The 22704-nt window shown below is 45.4% G+C and overlaps 2 protein-coding genes and 1 long non-coding RNA gene across 9 annotated transcripts in view; 1 reads left to right on the forward strand and 2 right to left on the reverse strand.

Annotated features, from left to right (window-relative positions):
* The window catches only part of ATXN1 (ataxin 1), a 399864-nt gene extending 388658 nt beyond the window's left edge, over positions 1 to 11206 (forward strand). For 6 of the 7 annotated variants that reach the window (XM_057554755.1, XM_057554756.1, XM_057554757.1 and 3 more), the window contains 2 exons: positions 3530 to 4052; positions 10177 to 11206. In XM_057554755.1, coding sequence (XP_057410738.1) covers positions 3530 to 4052; positions 10177 to 10397 — 744 coding nt within the window. In that variant the 3' untranslated portion in view covers positions 10398 to 11206. Of the gene's footprint in view, positions 1 to 3529 lie in introns of all 7 variants that reach the window. The other variant, XM_057554761.1, reaches the window with a different exon arrangement.
* LOC130709047 (uncharacterized) lies at positions 11135 to 13940 on the reverse strand. The gene is made up of 2 exons (XR_009009498.1): positions 13066 to 13940; positions 11135 to 12959 (listed from the first exon to the last, which is right to left on the reverse strand). It is a non-coding gene; the product is annotated as an uncharacterized LOC130709047 (long non-coding RNA).
* A 112-nt stretch (positions 13941 to 14052) lies between these two features.
* The window catches only part of GMPR (guanosine monophosphate reductase), a 42996-nt gene continuing 34344 nt past the window's right edge, over positions 14053 to 22704 (reverse strand). The window contains exons 7-9 of the mRNA XM_007197171.2: positions 22398 to 22440; positions 20048 to 20207; positions 14053 to 14481 (exon numbers count right to left, since the gene is read on the reverse strand). Of these exons, the coding sequence (XP_007197233.1) occupies positions 14301 to 14481; positions 20048 to 20207; positions 22398 to 22440 (384 nt within the window). The 3' untranslated portion in view covers positions 14053 to 14300. The remainder of the gene's footprint in view (positions 14482 to 20047; positions 20208 to 22397; positions 22441 to 22704) is intronic.

The raw sequence follows: 22704 nt of genomic DNA on the forward strand, positions 1-22704 counted from the left end.
ATGTTTGACAGATAGTAGAAACTCAAAATTTTTTAATTCTCTTTACATTATTAAGATAACCCAGAACAATGAAATTTTCCCGATAACATGCACATTTATATGGGCTCGTGCTCACACACGCACTATAGTAATAGGCTTCCATATAAATTCATTCTAGTTTTTTCTAAAAACACTTAGGTCTTCTATGGAGCAAATAAAGTATACCATTCAAAAAGTGTGTCTAAAACTGGATTAATCATAGTTATCAAAAAAAGATAAAGAGGTTAAGTAGAAAAGCCACAATCCATGTAAATTACATGGAAATTCACTATATTTAAAGTGGGATATTTTAATTATTTATGTTTCTGTATGTGTGCCTGTGTATGAAATTCAACAGAACATTTTCAATATTCTTGTATTTAGTCAATACAGTCAGCTCTCCATATCTGTGGATTCCACATCTGTGGATTCAACCAACCACAGATTGAAAATATTTATGGGCAAAAAATTCTAGAAAGTTCCAAAAAGCAAAACTTGAATTTCCCCAAACTTGAATAGTTCCCAGGCAACTATTTACATAGCATCTACATTGTATTTTAAGTAACGTAGATGATTTAATGTATACAGAGTATGTGCATAGGTTATACGCAAATACTGTGACATTTTATATAATGGACTTGAGCATCCTTGGATTATGGTATACTTGGGGAGTCCTAGAACAAATCTGTGGATACTGAGGGACAACCATATTATTTTAATTTGCTCACACATCTACCATTTTCATTGTTCTTCATTCCTCCCTGCATCTGCAAACTTCCATCTAGATGCATTTTTCCTCTACCTGAAGAACTCTTTAGTATTTTCTTTAATGCAGATCTGTTGATGGTGAATTCTCTCAATTATTATTTATCTGAAAAACTGTCTTTATTTTGCCTTCATTCTTGAAGGATCTTTTTGCTCAGTGTAGAATTCTTGGTTGGCAGTTCTTCAGTACTTTAAAGATATTCCATTGTCTTCTAGCTTCTATTATTTTTATTGAGAAGTCAACTATAAATTTAACTGTTGCTTATTTGGAGGTAATGTATATTTTGTTCTGGGGGCTTTTAAGATTTTCTTTTCCTGACTTTGATTTACAGCAGTTAAACTATGACCTGCTGAGGTGAGAATTTCCTTTTATTTTTCCTGCTTGGGGTTTAGACCTTCTTGAATCTGTGGTTTATTGTCACTTATCAGTATCAGAAAATTCTTAGCCATTACCTTCTCTCTCTCCTCCTTGTAGGATTCAAATTATGTGTCTGTTAGGTCTTCTCAATGAGTCTTCTATGTCTCATACCCTTTCCTCTGTATTAGCCATCCTTTTGTCTCTGTGTTTTATTCTGTATAGTTTCTAATAAATCTCTAATTTTAAAACCCAGTTCACTAATTCTCTCTTAAACCATGTTTATTCTGTAGGAAAATCCATTGCATTCTTGATTTTAGTGGATGTATTTTTTTTCATTCTAGAATTTCCATGAATCTTTTAAAAAAATAGATTCTAGTTCTCTATCAGAATCCTCAACTTTGTCTTTAATCTCCTTAAATATTGTAAACATAGTCATTTTAAAGTCTATATCTGGTGACTCTATATCAGAAGCCCCTGTGGGTCTGTTTATAGTATCTGTTGTTTCTGCTGGTTTTTATTCATCTCATCTGCTCATGGACCTCCTCCCCCTTTTTTAATTGAATGTCTTTTATTTGAAAATTTGTGGAAATAATTCAAGACCTTAATTTAATTTTAGGGATGAATGAGATGATTAAAATCTGAGCTTCAGACATTGAGAGGAACTGTCTGCTTCTGCTTCACCTTACTTCTAGAATTCAGTGCTTTGAGGGAGCACCCTCCTGTGGCTTACCCTGAATTCCATTCCCTGCCCCCTGAAACCCACCTCCCATGCTCTTGAGATTACCCAATGCCCACTTGAACTGCCCCACTTTGGAATGTACAGATACCCTTAGGGGGAAATAGCATCAAACACCAGGTTCAAATCTCTGGCCAACACCCTTTCCTGATCCTGACCCAATGACTTTTTTTTACTGTCATATTTTGGTCTACTGCCATAAGAAAAACATATTTCTTTTACATTTTGTCCAGAGTTTTTTTTTGTTTAGAGTATTTAGTTGTCCTCATCAGGAAGGTTGGTGCAAATTAACTGGTCTACTACATCTACAAAAGCCATTGAAAACTGACTGTTTAAAACTACTTCATTCTTCTCTTTTTCTTTTTTATATAGCATAAAGTTGAAGAAATTAAATTTCTATGAAAATTAAACTGTTCAAACCTCAAGTGCATTTCAACTTGATTTAATGGCAGTAGTAATACTTGCACTGGAAGTTTGCAAATCCCTACACAGACCACCTCCTTGCCTTTGTTCACATATCCCTACTTCCAGGAATGTCTTCTCCTTGCAATCATGCCTCTCCTCCAGTCCCATTGTTTTTCAAAACTCAGCACAGTGTATCCTCATCCCAAAAGACTTCCTTACTCACCTCTTCCATGCCTTTTCTCTGCCCTCCAACAGCTTAATCCCGTGCAAAGTATTAGAGCCCCGCTCTGTGACCACACTCGCCACATTCATTGGCAGTTATTGTTCCTGTGCCTCTTCTGCCCATTGAATTGTGAACTCCTTTGTGGCCAAGACTATTGTTTTCAATTTATTGAAATTCATCACAGTGAATGGCACATAGTAGCCTAGAGAAAACAGCAGGTATTGAAAGGATACTGGGCTTCCCCTGCTTTTGATATTTGTTTTTCAAACAAAAGAGAGACTGATTTGAGTACCTGGGGCTTGCCCATGTAGATGGGCCAAGCACTTGAGCTGTCTGTATTCATTTCACCCTCAAACCCCTCCAAATCCTGCCCATCCTTGGGGTCCTGGGAAAGCCCTCCCTGCTTTCTCCAGCCCTCACTGATTCTGCTCCCCCTAAATTCCTAGAGTATGCATTCATTTATCCAGTAAATATTAAGTTTCAACCATGTGCCAGGTACTCTTTTAGGGGCCAGGGACACAGTGATGAGCACATAAGTGCCTGCCTTATGGGGCTTAAATACAATCTAACTCTGATCCGTATTCAGCCCTGTTATACATGAGAATAGCATCTGTCCAGTGAGCTAATAAAACACAAGAATATACCTTGGGCTTGAGTCACGTGCAGCGCCTAGCCCAGTGCCGAACACTAAGTAGGTGTTCCATCATCCTTGGGGGTCCACTGACTTGTTTTAATGGAGACCAGCTGTAGAGCTGATACACAGTAAAACGATATTTTGAATACTGAATGGACTTCTACCGGCTTCTACCCAACATCTATATATGGTAAGTACAGGTACAGCAGAAAGTTAAGAGCCTCATTTGCATCTGTTGCTGGAGGAGCTTTGGGGAACTGAGTCTTATTTTTTTCCATTCACCTATGCGTATGTATGTCTGTGTACGTGTAATGTGTACAATAAAACAAGAATAAAATGTCTTCATTTCTTCCTTCTCTTCCCTCTCCCTGTCTCTCACTGTTCCCACAGGTCAGCGTGGAAGTTTTGGTAGAGTATCCTTTTTTTGTGTTTGGACAGGGCTGGTCATCCTGTTGCCCGGAGAGAACCAGCCAGCTCTTTGATTTGCCGTGTTCTAAACTCTCCGTTGGGGACGTCTGTATCTCGCTCACCCTCAAGAACCTGAAGAATGGCTCTGTTAAAAAGGGCCAGGCCGTAGATCCCACCAGTGTCCTGCTGAAGCACTCAAAGACCGACGGCCTCGCGGGCAGTAGACACAGGTACGCCGAGCAGGAAAACGGGATCAATCAGGGAAGTGCCCAGATGCTCTCTGAGAATGGCGAACTGAAGTTTCCAGAAAAAATAGGATTGCCTGCCGTGCCCTTGCTCACCAAAATAGAACCCAGCAAGCCCGCGGCCACGAGGAAGAGGAGGTGGTCGGCGCCGGAGAGCCGCAAACTGGAGAAGTCGGAAGACGAGCCACCTTTGACTCTTCCTAAGCCTTCTCTCATTTCTCAGGAGGTTAAGATTTGCATTGAAGGCCGCTCTAATGTAGGCAAGTAGAGGCCGTGTGGGGAAAGGAAATCTGGCCCTCCTTTATCATTTGTATCCAGATTACTGTACTGTAGGCTAAATAACACAGTATTTACATGTTATCCTCTTACTTTAGGGTTCTGTTATAACCTTGTCCTTAGAGTTACAGCGGGGGTTGGGCAGGAGATGGTGCATATGCTTTTTCCACGCGTGTCTCTCAGCGGGTGGGCAGGCAGGGGCTGGGGCAGGTCCAGCCCGGGCTCTGGGCGGGCGTCCTGGTGGAAATGAACGTGGCCCCATGGTGCCTGCCTTTTCTAGCAGTGCAGATGCACCCATGGGGTGCCGACTTCTCCCAGTTTCGGGACGACGGGCTGCAGGGGGTGCGTGCGTGCGTGCAAGTGAGGGTGCCCGGGTGCCACGGCAGGTGAGGGTCTCTTTCTCTCTGCCTCCCTCTCTCTTGCTCTCAGCACGGGATTGGAGGTCCAGGGGAACGTCCTCATGAGGTTCTCACGTGCAAAATCAGCATCAGGACCCCAGGTTCAGGGCATCCCAGAGAGGCCGTCAGACAGCAGATGGAAAACTAACCGTGTAAAGGAACATTTTTTTTTCCTCCAACATATTTTACAATAAAAGCGACTTTTAATCATAGAGATATATATTCCCCCCATGGGGCCTGACTGCACTGATATTTTTTTAAAGAGCAACTGCCACCCGTGGGATTTCGTTTCTGCTTTACTAGTGCAGTGATGTCTCCAGGGCATCGTGGGCAGGGCAGCCCCTGCTGCCATCGCTCCGCACCTGGGAGGTGGTGGGCAGCAGGGGTGGCGGAGAGTGAAACCCTCCCTGGTCTCTGTGCAGTGTTAGGAAAACCAATCAGGTTAATTGCATTGACTTCACTCCCAAGAGATAGACACAAACTGCCCTTCAAGAGAGCCGCGGAAGCTCTTCGCATTGGGTTTGCAAATCTTCTGTCTTTTAACTCTAGTACTGTTTATAGTTCATGACTATGGACAACTCGGGTGCCACTTTTTTCAGATTCCAGTGTGACGTGAGGAATTAGATTTTGAAGATGAGCATATATATTACTATCTCTAAGCACTTAAAATGCTGTTCACACTTTATTACCAAGCATCTTGGTCTCTCATTCAACAAGTACTGTATCTCACTTTAAACTCTTTGGGAAGAAAAACTAAGTTGCTTTCTTTTTTTTCAACACTGTAACTACATTTCAGCTCTGCAGAGTTTCTCACGGAGCAAGATGTTGAAAGTTTCAATGTGGTTTAATGGGATGAATGTGAATTTTGAACTAGTATGTGACAATGAATGACCACCAAGTACAGCCTGACAGGAGGCACTCTTCACTTTGATGTTTGAGAAGGAATTAAAAGCATATGCAGAGCTGGCAGAGGAACTGAGAGGAAAGGGATGGAAAAAAGAATACTCACTTTTGTCCAGTGTTTTTCTTTTTAAGACGAACTTTTAAAGAACCTTGCGATTTGCACATCTTGAGTTTATAATTTGTGTGATATTCCTGCAGTTTTTATCCAATAACATTGTGGGAAAGGTTTGGGGGACTGAACGAGCATAAATAAATGTAGCAAAATTACTTTCTAACCTGCCTAAACTCTAGGCCATTTTATAAGGTTATGTTCCTTTCAGAATTCATTTTGGTCTTCTTACCACATCTGTCACATAAAACCAGGTCTTAGCAGGACAACTCTGAGAATTTTCTTCAGATTCATTGAGAGAGTTTTCCATAAAGACATTTATGTATGTGAGCAAGTTTTTTTTTTAAAAAAAGAAAACGATTACTTTATTGTTGTTGTTACTGATGTTATTTTCAGAATGACTTTTATTTTTCCATCTGAAATCAAATCAAGATTTAATGTTTGGTACAAACCCAGAAAGGGTATTTCACAGTTGAAACCTTTTATTCCCAGAGATCTGAAATATTGTTTGTGGGTTTTGCGTGTGCATTTTAAAGTGCTTTAAAAAAAAAAAAAAGTTTTATAAGGAGGGAGAAATTTTTAAATATTCTTACTTGGAATGGCTGCAACTTACCTGATTTTTTTTTTTTTTTACCATTGAGAATAGTACTTTTTCCATTTCACAAATTAAAAAAAAATTCTAATGTCAACCCACATTTTGGCTATCTAGTATTCACATTTAGCTCTCAGCAGAACTAATGATTTTTACAAACCATTTTCTGGGGTGTACCAAAAACATTGGAATAGGTTTAGAATAGCTAGATCCAGCCCTTGACTTTCTTTGATTTTCATTCCCCTCTCAGCATGCTAGCAGAGAGCTGGGCGAGTCCTTTCTTGCAGTCATATTGCTTATTTAGTGCTGTATTTTTTTAAATGTCTCTGTTCAGAGAACTTGCTTAATCTTCCATATATTCTGCTCAGGGCACTTGCAATTATTAGGCTTTGTTTTTCTTTTTGTTTTGATGGTAAGAGGAATATGGGGCTGCCATTATAGACTTCGTCCTCATCAGTACCACTCATTACAGCAACTCACGTGGACTCAGAGAAACACCCACCACCTTTTGGCTTCTTTCGAGTATGGAACTAACTGGATCCACACCTCCAACACTAAAATGGGAAAACATAACATGGTTTGGAGCAATAGGGGCATCATCATCGTTTTTGTGCTTCTATTTCAGGTATAGGAATTATCAAATAATTGGTTCTTTCTAAACATGGTCCCATTTCACTTTCTTGCTTCTTTAGCATGTGCAATACTTTCCGTGCCAATAGAGTCTGATCAACGTGCTCTAGAGAAAGCTCAGACCCTTTTGGCTTTTTCCTTACTCGGTCCCTCTTTCCTGTTCTGGCCAGAGAAGGGCTGGAAGGAAGGAGCCAGGAAGGGGAGGGCCTCCTGCTGCGTGTTTGCCCTGCTGCGGATGCCGAATCCTGGGGCAGGGGGCTTGCTTCCGGGAGCCCTGTCTGTCGCCTTGTTGCAGAAAGAGCAAGCAAAGGAGGTGGAAGGGGAGAACAGCACTTCCCCTGTCACCAAGAGGAATAGTGAATGTGCAGTGCAGACAGGAGGGAGACAGAGTCCTTTCTGAGGCACACTCTGGAGCAGTGTAGTGCCAGGATCAACCCATGTTCCACGATCTTTTCCGCCAGTGGGCAGGTCTGTGTCCTTGAGACTTCGAGCCGAGCCTCTGGGCGTGGGCAGGAAGCGTGGCCCGCCGTGTGCGCGCCTTCCAAGCGTCCGGCCGGTGGCTACGGAGGGGGCCACCTGCGAACAATGGTCACCACTCCTTTGTGGCAGCTCTCTCTTCACATAGGAAGAACATCCAGAGGACAAGGGCATCCTCTTGTTTGCAGAGAGTGGCGAGCCCCAAGGCTCCCAGAGCAGCCTTTGTCACTGCGCCTGCGTAGCCGACCTAACAATGACAGGCATAGAAACCCTTCCGTGCCGTGCAGCTTACGAGGATCAGCGTGTGCCTCTGTACTGTGTCCACTTTGCAATATTTACTGAACCCGTCTTTTCGTTCTCCTTTCTTTCCTGTTTTCCATTTTGAAACTAATAACAGCAGGCCTTTTGCGTTTACAGTGGAACACAATCACCAAGAAATTAGTCAGGGCGAAAAGAAAAAAAATACCAACCAACAAACAAGAACCTCTCTTTATAGGGATTTCTAAATATATAAAATGACTGTTCCTTCCTTAGAATGTTTTAACTTAAGAATTATTTCAGTTTGTCTGGGCCACATTGGGGGTGAGCTGGGGATACAGAGATGGATACCACTTACCTCAAATCTTCTGAAGTGGAAATCCAAAATTGCTTTTTCATTTGGACGTTCAGGATAATTTTCTATGTTGGTCAATTTTTTGTCTTTTCCAACTCACCCAGTTTGTTTTGGGATGATTTTATTTTTTTTTCATTGCTGTCGTCAATCCCATTTCTCACTCTGAATCATGACCCTTTGTGTTTTCTGTTCGGTGAGTGTGTTGGGTTTTGTCCCCCACCGGGAAGTGGCGGCACCCCTCCTTCTCCCCTCTAAGGAACTCTGCGGAACCTTTCACACCTCTAACTCAGGGACGGGGCTGGCGTGTGTGTGTGGTACACTGATGTGTCCAGAAGCAGCACTTTGACTGTTCTGGAGTAGGGTTGTACAACTTCAAGGAATGTTTGGATTTCCTGCATCTTGTGCATTTCTCCTTAGATACTGCATAGATTGCAATATAATGCTGCATGTTCAAGATGAACAGTAGCTCCTAGTAATCATAAAATCCACTCTTTGCACATAGTTTGATCTTTACTGAAATACGTTGCCAAAATTTATTTTTGTTGTGGTGTAGTTTTGGAATTTTTGTTTGTTTTTTTTTTTAAGGAAACAATTGATAATACCCTTTAACATCTGTGACTACTAAGGAAACCTATTTCATAGAGAGAGAAAAAAATCTCAAATGCTTTTGAAGACACTAATGCCATGCTATTTCAGATCTGGGTGAAGAAGCAGAGCTCTGTGGACTGAAGGCCAGGCTTTTTGAGCTGTGTTGGTTGTCATGGCTACTGTTTCATGAACTGCAAGCAGCTCAACAAACCATGGTCTGTTTTCTCCTAAAACCCTTTGCACTTCCTATCTCCTAGTCACCCGTGATGATCCCAGGTGAAAATAGGGCCAGTGGTCTCTGTGGCCCAATCCAGCTTCTTCGGGGTGATGTGAAAGCAAAGGGAATTATGCTTTTTGGTTTTTAAAGTGAAGTGGAGGTCTCTGCTTCCACCTTGTTTTCAACCCAGAATTTCTGAAATAGAGAATTTTAAGAACACATCCAGTAATAACTATACAGAGAATATACTTTTTTATAAAGCACATGCATATGCCATTGTGTTGGGTTGGTTTCCTCTTTTTTTCCATGGACAGTGTTGTGTTTCTGTTGATAGGGAAACTCCAAACTGTTTGCACACCTCTACTCCGGAGCTGAGATTTCTTTTACATAGATGACCTCGCTTCAAATATGTTACCTTACTGATAGGATCTTTTCTTGTAGCACTATACCTTGTGGGATTTTTTTTTTTTTAATGTACACCTAATTTGAGAAGCTGAAGAAAAAAAACTTCGAAGCGCTCACTTTGAGGAGTACAGGTAATGTTTTTAAAAATTGCACAAAAGAAAAATGAATGTCGAAATGATTCATTCAGTGTTTGAAAGATATGGATCTGTTGAAACAATGAGTTTCATACCTTGTTTGTAAAAAAAGAAGAAAAAAAGCATAAAGGTTGAAAGTTACATGTTTTTTTGTATATAGAAATGTGTCATGTCTAAATGATCAGATTTGTATGGTTATGGCCTGGAAGAATTACTACGTAAAAGGCTCTTCAACTATACCTATGCTTCCTCTATGTTTCTGTTACATAGAACCCTCTTCTGAGGGAGAGTAACTCTGTATTCTGCGATTTGAGAATACTCTTCATTCCTATGCCGAAAGTACTTCTCTGAGCTCCCTTCTTAAACTCTTAAGCCATTGCAACTCCTTTTTCTTCAGAGATGATGATTGACATTTTCAGCACTTCCTGTTCCAATAAACCCAAAGAATATAATTCTGAACAAGAAGTGTTTGTAACAAGGGATCCTAGCTACCAAGAAAACAGGACTCATTACGAGGACACACACAAAAAAACATTCAGCCTTCTTTCCCCCCAACACCTCAGTTTAATGGGGGGTGGGGTAAAACAAGGATTTCAGTTGAAATGCCTCATTTTACTTTGGTTTTGATTTTTCTTTACTATTTAAGAGGCCAAAATAAATGTGGAGCAACTTCTCAGAAGTCATATTCTGTCCAGAAATCAAGCTAGCCAGCAGAAACTGGACAGCTGGGGGGATATTGAGCAAATCCCCCTCCAATTCTTAAATTCAGAATCTCAGCCCTTCCCTTACTTACATGCAATGTTTCTGGTAGCTGACATTTACCTGTACGGTGGCGGGAGGGAACAGCGGCTTCAGTTTTTCATATCCTCATGACTCGCATACAAATGGTTCAGCTGTATTAAAATTAAGTGCTTTGGGCCAATAGGTAGTATCTATACAGTAACCGTCTCTTAAGAATTTCTGTCACTTTTCTTATCTGAAAGGACTCCAGTCTTCCACTGCAGATAATTGGAGATTTCACCCAAGTTTTCTTTCCCTTTAGTTTGTTCGTTTGCTGTTGGGATGGCCGATGAGCCAGTCTCCTTTTCCATGGCCAGTCTGAAGGCCCCCTTTGGAAGCGCTGTTTACAGTCATCCTTGCCGAGGTAACATTCTGTCCTCTGGAATAGCAAATCTGAGCGGTTACCAAGCTGGGTGTGTAGGTTTCCTCTGCTTCTTACACGAATCACCTACTCTTAAATCATCCGGTCCAGGAGTGGGGTGAATTCTTTAGTCAGTGAACATTAAACTTGATACCTGTGCATTCAGTTCTGTGAATAACTGCCCTTTTGGCCTTTCGGGGAGGTTTCTTCCCCCTCAGCCTTCACTGCTCCCTGTAAACCCAAATCAGTGTCAGCTGAAAGGCTCCAGTTGAGCCCAGCCAGTATTCGTGGTGGCCTTCGGTTAAGACGAGAGTCCTAATTTCTAGCCAGTGGGGTCCTGGTCCCAGAGCCATCTCTGAGAGTCGCACTGTTGTATTTTTTAATGTCAGCTCACGACCCACCAACCTCCCAATCATACGCCTCCCACCGGCCAAGGGAAAAGAGACACTAGAACTCTGAGGGCACTATCAGACTGACATGGCCAGTACAGAGGAGAACGAGGGAAGGAATGATGTTTTGCACCTTATTGAAAAGAAAATTTTAAGTGCATACATAGTTAAGAGCTTTTATTGTGACAGGAGAACTTTTTTCCATATGCGTGCATACTCTCTGTAATTCCAGTGTAAAATATTGTACTTGCACTAGCTTTTTTAAAACAAATATTAAAAAAAAATGGAAGAATTCATATTCTATTTTCTAATCGTGGTGTGTCTATTTGTAGGATACACTCGAGTCTGTTTATTGAATTTTATGGTCCCTTTCTTTGATGGTGCTTGCAGGTTTTCTAGGTAGAAATTATTTCATTATTATAATAAAACAATGTTTGATTCAAAATTTGAACAAAATTGTTTTAAATAAATTGTCTGTATACCAGTACAAGTTTATTGTTTCAGTATACTCGTACTAATAAAATAACAGTGCCAATTGCAAATGTGTCTTTGCCTTGTGTCAGGTCCTCGGAGAAAGATGAGGCTATGGTCGTAATTCCTCCCTCTTAATCTGTCATCACTGGGTAGGTTTGTGGTGGGGAGGGTGATGTAAGGCATTGCCTTTCCTACTGATTTTGGGGGTGGGGAGAGGGTTGGTCTTGCTTGAGATGAGATTCTGAGATAAAAGGCATGTTTCAACATCTGATGTCTTGGCTTGTTGCGTTCATGTTTATTTCTCCTATCTGAACATTGCTGTTTGCAAGAGATAACTGTTTCTCAGCAGTCTTTGGCATCTTTGTTGGCTCGTATAGCATTATCCATTCATTTCTGTACAATTTTGCTGTACACTGGTTAGTTGTCTGAAAGTGGAAAGTTCATTCATGTTTCCTGTAGTTCATGCCTGTTTGTTAGAAACTCAGAGGTTTGCACGGTGCCGAGTCTCAGCTAGATGAGGCTCAGCAGTTGCCCCAGAAACTAATTCCTCCAGGGTCCAAGCAGGTGAAGCCCTCTGCCCGCATCTGCACGCGTGGCTAGCAAATCCTTCCAGCCCTAAGGTTCTGCAGAGCTGGAAGAGAGCTCTCGGCATTAATAAATCCAGAGTTGTCGCTTAGCCCAGGCAGGGACGGGTAACTGCTTTCCTGTTACTGCCTTCTTGCTTCATGGATGGGGACCTCTCACCAGGACTCTCCTTTAGGACTTAAGAGTTGAGGTTCCGACGCATTGTTAATGCTAGTGTGTGAGAGAGAGAACGTTGGTGTGTAAACTAGCAGTGATGAGCTGAGCCTTGTAACCCAGACAAGAAGGCTGCCCAAGTCCTCGTCCCCCAGAGCATTCTGGGCCGACGTGGGCAAGTCTGGCGAAGCAGTCTGAACCGCTGCCTTCCCTGCTGTTTGTTTTAATATTAGATGCTAAAGGTCCTGACACGTTTGGGGTCCAGTAGCTGTGAGACTTACCTGAAGCAGTCAAACTGATGATTAGAGAAAAGCCTTTGCTTCACATGCTGCAATGAGGCAGACCTTGAAGCCGCCAGCAGCACGGCAGGAGCCCACAGGTGGAGCCGCCTAAGGTGAATGGCATCTAGTCACGGGCACCCACCCCTGCACAGGAAGCCCTGCAGTCAGCAGGGTCTGAGGGCTGCTCCAGGGAAGGATCGCCCATGCCCACGGCTACTAGAGGCAAGAGATGAACTTGCAGAGGGTGAGGGGGCCTTAGAAGTGAAACCTCTGCTTCACAATGATCCTGATGAGCTTTTGGCTTCTGCAGTCACTCACGTTTTCGCTCCCCTAAAAACCAGGTGAGCGAGGGACCTGCCTTCCCGCCTTCGTGGAAACAGAGCAGGTAGCCTGCAAAATCTCTGCACAAGATGGATCAAGCAGGTGCACATCACCATGGAGAGGACCGCCCAAAGGGATGCCGTTGCGTGCTCCACACTGATGGGAGAAGGTGACCCCAAGCCAAGACCAGGAGTATGGAGAAGGATGCCATTCTGGAAGTTTCCTTATTACTTACTGCTGGTCCATTTTAATGGATTTAAGACTTCTCCACTTCTCTCCCTTATTTTGCAAATAAAGAATCTCTTACAGCTAACACGCTCAAGGGCTCAAGTGTAAAACACGTCTTCCACAGGAACAGCATGGGGCTCATACCTCAGACAAGCAGACAGAAGAGGTGGGGTGCCTCCAGCAATGCCCCACATCTTGCTTGATGTTCCGCATCCTTTAGACCCTCATCTCAAATGTGTAGCCATTCATGTTTCTACAAGTATAAGAAGTATTCTGAATGGATTTAGGAGCAAAAAGCATTACAACGGAGTTCAAGTTGCTGGATCTTTAAAGGTATTCTTCTAGGACTAAACTCGGACCTGTAAGTTCCTGGAGTGCCATGGTTTGGTTGGATTCCTCATACGGTGTCGGTCACCATGGACATCAGGCAATTAATTCGCTCTTACGCAGTAGGAATGTATGGCTCCTTTCTGCTCCAGGGCTGTCACTTGTCTTTTCAAAGAAAATTTAACTCCTGTATCTGCTTCTTCAGCCTCGTTTAAAAGGAGATAAAGTAAAACATCCTGGGCTGCATACACTTCCCAGTCCTAATATTCAAATAATGCTTCAAAAGAAGTGGCCGGTCATCATTAATTCATCCGTGTTCACTGTTTAGACAAGTGTCACAGTGGACTGCTGTGGGATTCCCGCCAAGGCCACAGGTGCTTTCTCCAAGGAAGTACCATTGTCACCAATGAACAGACCCTTATACAGTAGTGCCCAGTGGTCCTTCCTGGAAACGGTGACAAGGGAACGGTTCTATCTCAGATTTTAAACCTGCTCAAAGTTTTGGTTGTTTTCCAGTGGGACTCTACCTGCCAACTTTTCAGTGGATAACCTTTCAATAAAAGATCCCATGGAACTTCAAAATAATATTCTGTCTTTGAGAGGCCAACCTCACGAGCCAGAACTGAGGAGGAGAGGGAAGAGATGGAGCAAAACAAACCAAATGAAAAAGCAGGACAGGGACAGCTTCCTAGAAGCAGCACCAAATGCAGCAATAGAGGACCTGCTCCCAAAAGGCACGTGCAGGGAAGGTGGTGGAAACGTGTCACCGCACCTTGGGGGCACCTGCCGGAAACCAATTCTTCAGGTTCACCTGTCAACTGCTTTTGTTCTTTTCCAGCAACCGAAAGCTGGATGGAGGGGATGCCGGTTCCTCTAGCTGCGGTTCCCCCCAATCCTCCCCTCCCGCCCTCCCCTCCCCAGGTACCTTGACCGCTAAAAGCCAAGCGTGGGAAGAAGGCAGAAAACCCCCCAGCTCCCCCGACCACTTGGTCCTGCAAATGCAGACTCCAGCACTCAGGCAAGTCTTCATAGCATTATATTAAAGTGAAACCATTTTCTTAAAAAAAAGAAAAGGAAAAGGCGTGAGTGTTACTTTTAACAAGGAGGTTACACGTTCCGGGCAGCTAAGCTCCAAGCGCTGAGCCAGGAAGTGCCTTGCTTCTGGGATCAGCCAGAAACTCTGCTGTCACAGGAGGAGGGGGATGGGAAAGCAGGCATGTGCGGACGCTTCCGGCGGCTGGAGGTCGTCTCGTCCTTGATCTCGAGGTTAGCTGAACACGGTGTTGTGCTGCTGGGTCACCCGGATGAACGTCGCCCTCCTGCTGAGCTCTTTGAGTTTGGCGGCCCCTACATAGGTGCAGGTAGACCTCAGTCCCCCGAGAATGTCCAGAATAGTGTTCTCGACATCCCCTTTGTAAGGCACTTCCACGGTCTTGCCCTCAGAGGCTCTGGAAGAAAAAGGGAGGTTTTTCTTTCAATCTGGTTCTTTTCCCTTAAGAAGCCGGCCCGAAGGATTCCCCGCTGTCGCCCAAGGCACTCGGGCAGCGACACGCCACACCCTCCAATGCCACGCCCGCATCGGCCACGCTGCACACACCACGCAGGTCAGGCCAGCATCTCACATGAATGAACTCTTCACACCCAAGATGCACGACCTCGCTGCTGGCTGCCCAGAGCCCGTCAGCAACACCGGAAGAGTCACAGACCCGGACCATCACCCCGGAGGGCGACGTCCTCCCCAGCAGTGTGCACCACTCCGTCCCCATCGAAAACCGGCCCCGTCTCTCTAGTCTCTGTTAATGTGTACACCCACCTCCAGCTGACCCAGAGCCCCAGAATACCTACGGGACAGCGGAACAGACCTCTTGCCCACTGCCCACCAGCGTCTCTCCTGCTTGCTCTCCCTGATCAACAACGGAACAAGCCCAGAGCGTCCCTCCCCCACCCCTGCCAGCTCTAGACGGAGCACCTTCACAGGGGACAAGCCGGAGAGGAGGAGGAAGGGATGGAGAAAAGGGACAAGTCAAGCACCGCGAGGTGACGTGGAAACCTCCGCTAGTAAGGTTAGTGGCTCCACTCACACGGCCTGTCATTCGAGGGCCCTTGTTGGGTGCCCCTGCCCCCCGGCCCCAGCTCACCTCCCTGCGTCTGCACAAACCACTATGCCTGTTGTCCCGGGCGTGGCGCGGGGCCCCTGAAAGGTGGAACCAGAGCAGAACTAAGGACCTTCTCAGCACCGGAGGCTGCAGGGCTTTGGTTAGCATCTTTCGAGTTTTCAGGGGGACGTTAAGAAATTCGGAAGAGCTGGCACGTGGCACCAACACTAAAGCACATCTAGCTGTCCTTGCTGAGTCCTCATCCTCCTCTTCACAAGGCCACCGAGCAACACCGCTTGATTCCACGTCATGTCCCCTTACGGCAAGATGGAGATACAATCCAGACTTGCTTTAGGAGGGGCATTACAAGAAGGAACTCTCCAATCCATGCAAAACTCTAGCCTCCATCTAAGGGTCAGGCCATCTGGAAATTTTAACGATTAACCAAATTCTGGAACTTTCTTTAGCTGGTCTCTTCAACTGAAAAAGTAGCATCTCTTGATCAAAAAGTTATTACCTAGAATTCCAAAAGGGTAGTAACTCTTGAGCATTGAAATCTACAGCTGCAAGACTACCCTCGGGTGAAATCTAGCAACTTAAACCATCCAGCAGACCAAGGGCTGGCCTAGTTAGTGGCTGGTTTACAGCACCGAGTTCACGAAGCCGGCCACTGGCCACACCCAAGATGACTGGCACCACTGCACTCTGTGACCAGAGCCCAACATGCGCACGTGTGCCTGAAATGATGGCCATTTCATTTTTTAAAAGAGGTTTCCATGGCCTTCCATCCTCTAGTTCCTCAGCATTGCTTCTTCGCTAAGTGGTGATGGCACCTTTTACAAGTCACTTATCGTTGATGCCCAAGTCTTCTCATCTGTAAAATGAAGGGCTCTGATCTGTCTCCCAAGGACAGCAAGAGAACTAAGTGGGTAATGAGTGGGAAAGAACTAGTAAAGCATAAATAACTCTGCCTTAATTAAATACAACATCAAAGAAGGAGAACCATTCTCAGGAGGAGACCAGGTGATGGGAGGGAGGGAGGGAGGCAAACCTACAGAGAGAGAGAACACAGATGCAGCCTCCAGGGCTCAGGCTGCCTCTGGATTAAGGATCTAACTCCTTCAGCACTTTCCTTCCTTGGCTAAGATTCGAATCCACTTCTGGAACTGAGTCTTGATACTCCCAAATCTTCTGTTTTCTTTTTTGTTTAAACCCTGCTGAAATCACAGGAGAGGATTTTTTTTTTTTTTCCAGCTCCTTGGCTTCTGTTCATGCTCTAGTCTGGTCTGGTCTTCCCTACCTACTTTTCTTAGAATCCAAAACAGATGCAACAGCTAGAGGGCAAAAAATGTCCTCCAGGCAAAGCATCTGGCTGTCACAGAATCGCAACGGCTCCACTTCCAGACCAGCACATAGGAGACAGGCGTGGGCCCTTGAACGGTGACACTGGTCGCTGGCAAAGCATTAAGCTTCTTGGCCAGAGGTCCAGGTCGGATGTGAGACAGTAAACCCCTCCCCTTCTCTCCCACGGCACACTGTACAGCCTCCTCCATCAGTCGCCACACGGGAGAAAGAGGCCGTCGGAGGCTGTGTGGGAGGGGCGTGTCCCTCTTGTTTGGACTCTCTGCAGTTTCCAGAATGAAGGTATAAATGTCCCCTGCTCCTCATTCCCACCCTGCTGTTCGCATACTACAACATCATTGATACTGAGATTCCCCCCAAAAGAGGAGGAGGACTGAAGTCAGCCTACCAGTACCCAAGGAACAGAGCTTTGGTGGGGGGGGGGGGGAACCCCACCCCTCCTGCCCTCCTGCCCCCCTGAAAATCTCAGTGGAGTTGAGATGTGTACCTCTAGGTTGGCTCCAACCTTACACAATACATCTGAATCCCACATCTTCATTGTAAGCTTTTGGGTGTGGAATAAGTGGTAGGAAATGGAGGGTATCAGCCCATGGCAGGGGGCCTGAGTTTCCATCCTTCTAAGGATGCAGGGCCTCCTGTCCTGTGCACATGGCACAGCTTGTCATCAGTGCAAACTCTGATGAGAAGCAATGACAGACTCTATGGAGCAGGGCGAGTCAGTGGGTATATTCTGTCACAACGTTCTTAAAACACACGTGCACACAATTAAAATGGAAGTGGAGCAGATAAGCAGACGTGAGCATCCCTTCTGCACAGTAACATCATTAAATGCCTAAAAATACTGCCTGTGTCAACTGTTTGAGCCCAGAGGCAGGGAAGAGTCCTGTGGGAGCTACTGCAGGTGACACACAGCACTCTTCCCAAAAGGCCTGACCTCTGTGAGGTGGTCTCGCCCACCCCTGTATCATATGCAGTGGGAGACCCATCCTTCTGCCTGCCACTTATAGCCTGACTCATCTCAGGCTCCACATCAGCTCTATCAGGACAAGGCTGTGATATCAGGACAAGGCCTGGAAGTCTGGAGGGTCCCCTCCAGGGCTGGTTGAACAAGAGTCATACCTACTCACACATACCCCTAGTTCCATTTCCAACTTATCCCCAAATACTTCTGCTCTGCACTGCCTTTCCGGGGCCCCAAACACTGCAAAGACTGGTTGGATAAAAATTATAGCTACTTTGAAAGGGCAAGATATCTTTTCTAATCAAAGATGACACAAACAGATGGAAAGATATACCATATTCTTGGATTGGAAAAATAAATATTGTCAAAATTACTACACTACCCAAGGTAATTTACATATTCAGTGCAATCCCTGTCAAGTTACTAATAGCATTTTTCACAGAAGTAGGACAAAAAAATCTTAAAATTTGTATGGAGACACAAAATAACCAAAGCAATCTCGAGAAAGAAAAAGTTGGAGGAATCAGGCTCCCTGACTTCAGACTACACTACAGAGCTACAGTCATCAAAACAGTATAGTACTGGCACAAAGATAGAAATATAGACCAATGGAACAGGATAGAAAGTCCAGAATAAACCCACGCACCTATGGTCAACCAATCTATGACAAAGGAGGCAACGATATACAATGGAGAAAAGACAGCTTCCTCACTAAGTGGTGCTGGGAAAGCTGGACAGCTACATGTAAAAAAATGAAATTAGAACATTCTTTAGCACCATACACAAAAATAAAATGGATTAAAGACCTAAATGTAAGACCGGATACTATAAAACTCTTAGAGGAAAACATAGGCAGAACACTCTGACATAAATCACAGCAAGATGCTTTTTGACCCACCTCCTAGAGTAATGGAAATAAAAACAAAAATAAACAAATGGGACCTAATGAAACTTAAAAGCTTTTGCACAGCAAAAGAAACCATAAACAAAACGAAAAGACAGCCCACAGGATGGGAGAAAATATGCAAACTATGCGACCAACAAGGGATTAATCTTCAAAATTTACAAACAGCTCATGTGGCTCAATATCAAAAAAAAACAACCCAATCAAAAAATGGGCAGAAGACCTAAACAGACATTTCTCCAAAGAAGACATACAGATGGCCAAGAGGCACATGAAAAGATTCTCAACATCGCTAATTATTAGAGAAACGCAAATCAAAACTACAATGAGATACCTCACACCAGTCAGAATGGCCATCATCAAAAAGTCTACAAACAATAAATGCTGAGAGGGTATGGAAGAAAGGGAACCCTCCTACACTGTTGGTGGGAATGTACATTGGTACAGCCACTATGGAGTACAGTATGGAGGTTCCTTAAGAAACTAAAAATAGAGCTACCATATGATCAAGCAATCCCACTCCTGGGCATATATCCAGAGGAAAACATGGTTCAAAAGGATATATGCACTCCCAATGTTCATTGCAGCACTGTTTACAATAGCCAAGACATGGAAGCAACCTAAATGTCCATATACTCCATAAAGAAGATGTGGAGTATCTATATACAATAGAATATTACTCAGCCATTAAAAAGAATGAAATAATGCCATTTGCAGCAACATGGATGGACCTAGAGATTATCATACTAAGTGAAGTCAGTCAGACAGAGAAAGACAAATCATATGATATCATGCAGAATCTAAAAAAAAAAAATGATACAAATGAACTTATTTACAAAACAAACAGACTCGCAGACTTAAAGAATGAACTTATGGTTACCAGGAAGGAAGGGTCGGGGTAGGGATAGATTGGGAGTTTGGGATTGACATGTACACACTGCTATATTTAAAACACATAACCAACAAAGACCTACTGTATAGCACAGGGAACTATACTCAATATTTTGTAATAATCTACAAGGAGAAAGAATCTGAAAAAAAATAGATGGGGCTTCCCTGGTGGCGCAGTGGTTGGGAATCTGCCTGCCAATGCAGGGGACACGGGTTCAAGCCCTGGTCTGGGAAGATCCCACATGCCGCGGAGCAACTGGGCCCGTGAGCCACAATTACTGAGCCTGCGCGTCTGGAGCCTGTGCTCCGCAACAAGAGAGGCCGCGACGGTGAGAGGCCTGCGCACCGCGATGAAGAGTGGCCCCCCCACTTGCCACAACTAGAGAAAGCCTGCTCGCACAGAAACGAAGCCCCAACACAGCCATAAATAAATAAATAAATAAATAATAAAAAAAAGAGAGGACTAAGGAGGTGATTCTGTACCTCTTTAAAAAAAAAAAAAAAAAATAGATGAATATGTATATATAACTGAATCACTTTGCTGTACACCTGAAACTAACACAACATTGTAAATCAACTGTACTTCAGTAAAAAAAAAAAAAAATTTAAGCCAGTTATTTCTTTAATTGAACATCTTAATTAAGAAATATATATGTGTTCTAGCTCCTTCCTATGGTACTATAATATAAACAGACTCATATTCTTTGAGACCCACTTCCACCCCATTTCTGTAAGAAGCCGGGGAACGCAACCTCACTGGTGACGGCGCTGCCCACCCCCGCTCCACCCACCCTCCATACCTGTACTCCGCAACCCCTCCCGCATGTTTCTTCATCGCTGTCTCTGAGCTCATCCCATAGAACAGCTTGAGCTTCTGTCCATTCCTCTCGATCACCTCTCCAGCACACTCAGTATGGCCCGAAAACATCCCTCCCAGCATGACAAAATCTGCTCCGGCTCCTGCACTCCGAAGTGGGGACGAAAAGAAGCAGCAGAGAAAAGAGCTCAGAGAAAATCGGCTCCGGAAAGATGCAAGTGCTACCAACCCACCCTCCCTCCTCCTGGCTATGGTCAGAGAAAAGCGCAACCTCCCCACTTTGGAAAAAAGTTAAGAAGGGCAGATGGGCACTGGATGCTCCAAGCAACAAGTCAGCCTACTGAAACTTGGTGGCTAATACAGTGGACAATCCTTAATGGTTATTGATGACTTCCTATCTATGACCACCTTCCACAGGTCTAACTCTCTGAAAATCAAAGACACATTAATAATTGGGCAGCACCTCAGCATGTTGTCCAATCTCATACGTAATACAATAACTCCTCTGCCATGTCCCCATCAGGCATCTGGTCTACCTGAAGCTCTCAGCGCTCTCACACAGTGTAGATATGAAGGGACCTCAGAACAGACAGAACCTCCTGCACTAGAGCTTGGGCATGAAGGAGAGAAACCTGTAAGTACGTATATATGTATATGTACATCATACACATATACACACATATATATGTGTATACATCCTATAAAACTCTACCCGCACCTCTGTTGTGATAAACATTTGACTTCCAGAGTAAACAATACCCCATATTAATCACCAAATGACATGAAACTTCCAGGATAGGTACACAGGAGACTGGGGTGTTGAAACTGCCTTTGTAGGTTACGTTGGATCAGGACCAGGGATAGTTGGAACGGGGGGCGGGGGGTAACTCACTGCTGTGTCCTCAGTGTTTATTATAGCACATGGCACATGGCAGGTGTGGAGTAACTAGTTGTTAGCAAAGTAAAAGGCATACATGGAAGAAACAGAAATAGTCACTATTCCCCATCCTCAGTGAGTCCTACTGAGGGTTTACATTCAGAATAGGAGGACATCAGCATACAGATGCGTTAAGTAATCACGAAGGACAAGGAAGAGCAGACACAGGATCCCCTGAAATGTGACCTTGATTGCTTCCATCTGGTCACTTAAATATTTACAGGAGGACTTTGGGGTGTGCCTCAGGCGGTCTAGTCCCTTCCGTCCAGCATTACGGAAGCCAGGGGCTGCAGGGCTGGCGCCTGGGCCTGGCAATCAGGCAACCAAGGCACAGGACCTCTCTACTTGGCAGCAAGCTTTGCAGACTCTTCCCTGCAGGGTCCCTAACACAACTGCTGGCTCCTTGACCCCCCTGCCGTGATTATACGGGGGCAGAGGACAACTGGTGTCTGGCCAGGCCTCCGGAAAACCACAACCCCAGGAGCAGATGTAAACAGCAGGAACGCAGAGCACAGATCCACTCAAACAATGCTTTGAAGTGGCTTCCAATTATTTTCCTTTCTGAACACTCTCGTGTCCCTTCCTAACCAGCATTTTGCCCCGACCTGGTCCCCCTCCCTCCACAGGCGTGGCTGCGTTTCCTGGGGGAGCGCGGGGAGGGAAAGCTGCCGGAGCGGGAGTCCAGACACCACTTGGGCAGGGTGCACCGTGGGCACTATTAGAAGGGAGCCCGAGACAGAACACCCATCAGTATTAAGTACACACAGCACAAAAATCAACAGTAGGGATGTCCCTGGCAGCACGCAGGGTCCCACCTCACAGGTGGGATTCCCCAGCTGTGCGGCAGCGCTGACTCCTGCCCGCAGTTGGCGAGGGTTCAGCGGCAGGCACAGAGCACGGCACGCAGAGATGCTGGGCCTCCCAGTGCCTCCCCAAGGAAACACCTGGCTCCTGCGGGATCACAGCCGGACGCCGCCGCCCCCTGCTGGGACACACAGGCTCCTCGGCCTCCGGGGAGAAACTGCGCTAGGGCTCCCGTCCCTCCCTCGGGATTCCCCCAGGTTAGGCTCCAAAGACCCCCTCGCTTAAGTTTTCGCTGTCTCAGACCCGATACAGTCCTCTTCCACGGGTACCCTGAGCCTTCTCAGTGGTGACTTCTGGGCTATGACTTCACCCACTCCTGGCCCACAGGGTAACACCCCTCCATCTATCCCTGGGCACTCGGCCTGCTCTGCCACCAACCAGCACCAAACTGATGCCAGGATTTGGGCCAATTAGGGGCTGAAATCTGGGGAGAGGAAACCCAGGATTGGCCCTGAACTTCCTAACGTGTCTGCCACCTCCTTCCGGCACCCCTGCGGGGAGCTCCCTCCCCTCCCCCTCTGCGGCCTCTTACCAAAGGCTTTGGCGACATCTCCTGGACACGTGCAGCCTCCGTCCTTCAAAAAGGAAAGAGCAAAGAGAAGCCGTCAGTGGGAGCCCGGCCCAGCCGTCCCCCTCCCTCCCCTGGGGGGATTCGGTGGCATCTGCTGGTCCAGCCCCCTCCTCCCACCCCTGCCTGCAGCCAAGCACACAACCCTCAGGGCCAAGGCCCGACGCGCCCCTCAACACCACACCTTCTGTTCCCCAGGCCCCGTCAGTCCTCTCTCAGGTCTGCACACCCACTGCCTGTCCCCCCCCCCCCCCCTCGACCGAGCCCGGGC

Source organism: Balaenoptera acutorostrata, chromosome 10, assembly GCF_949987535.1.
Source record: "Balaenoptera acutorostrata chromosome 10, mBalAcu1.1, whole genome shotgun sequence".
NCBI lineage: Eukaryota > Metazoa > Chordata > Mammalia > Artiodactyla > Balaenopteridae > Balaenoptera > Balaenoptera acutorostrata.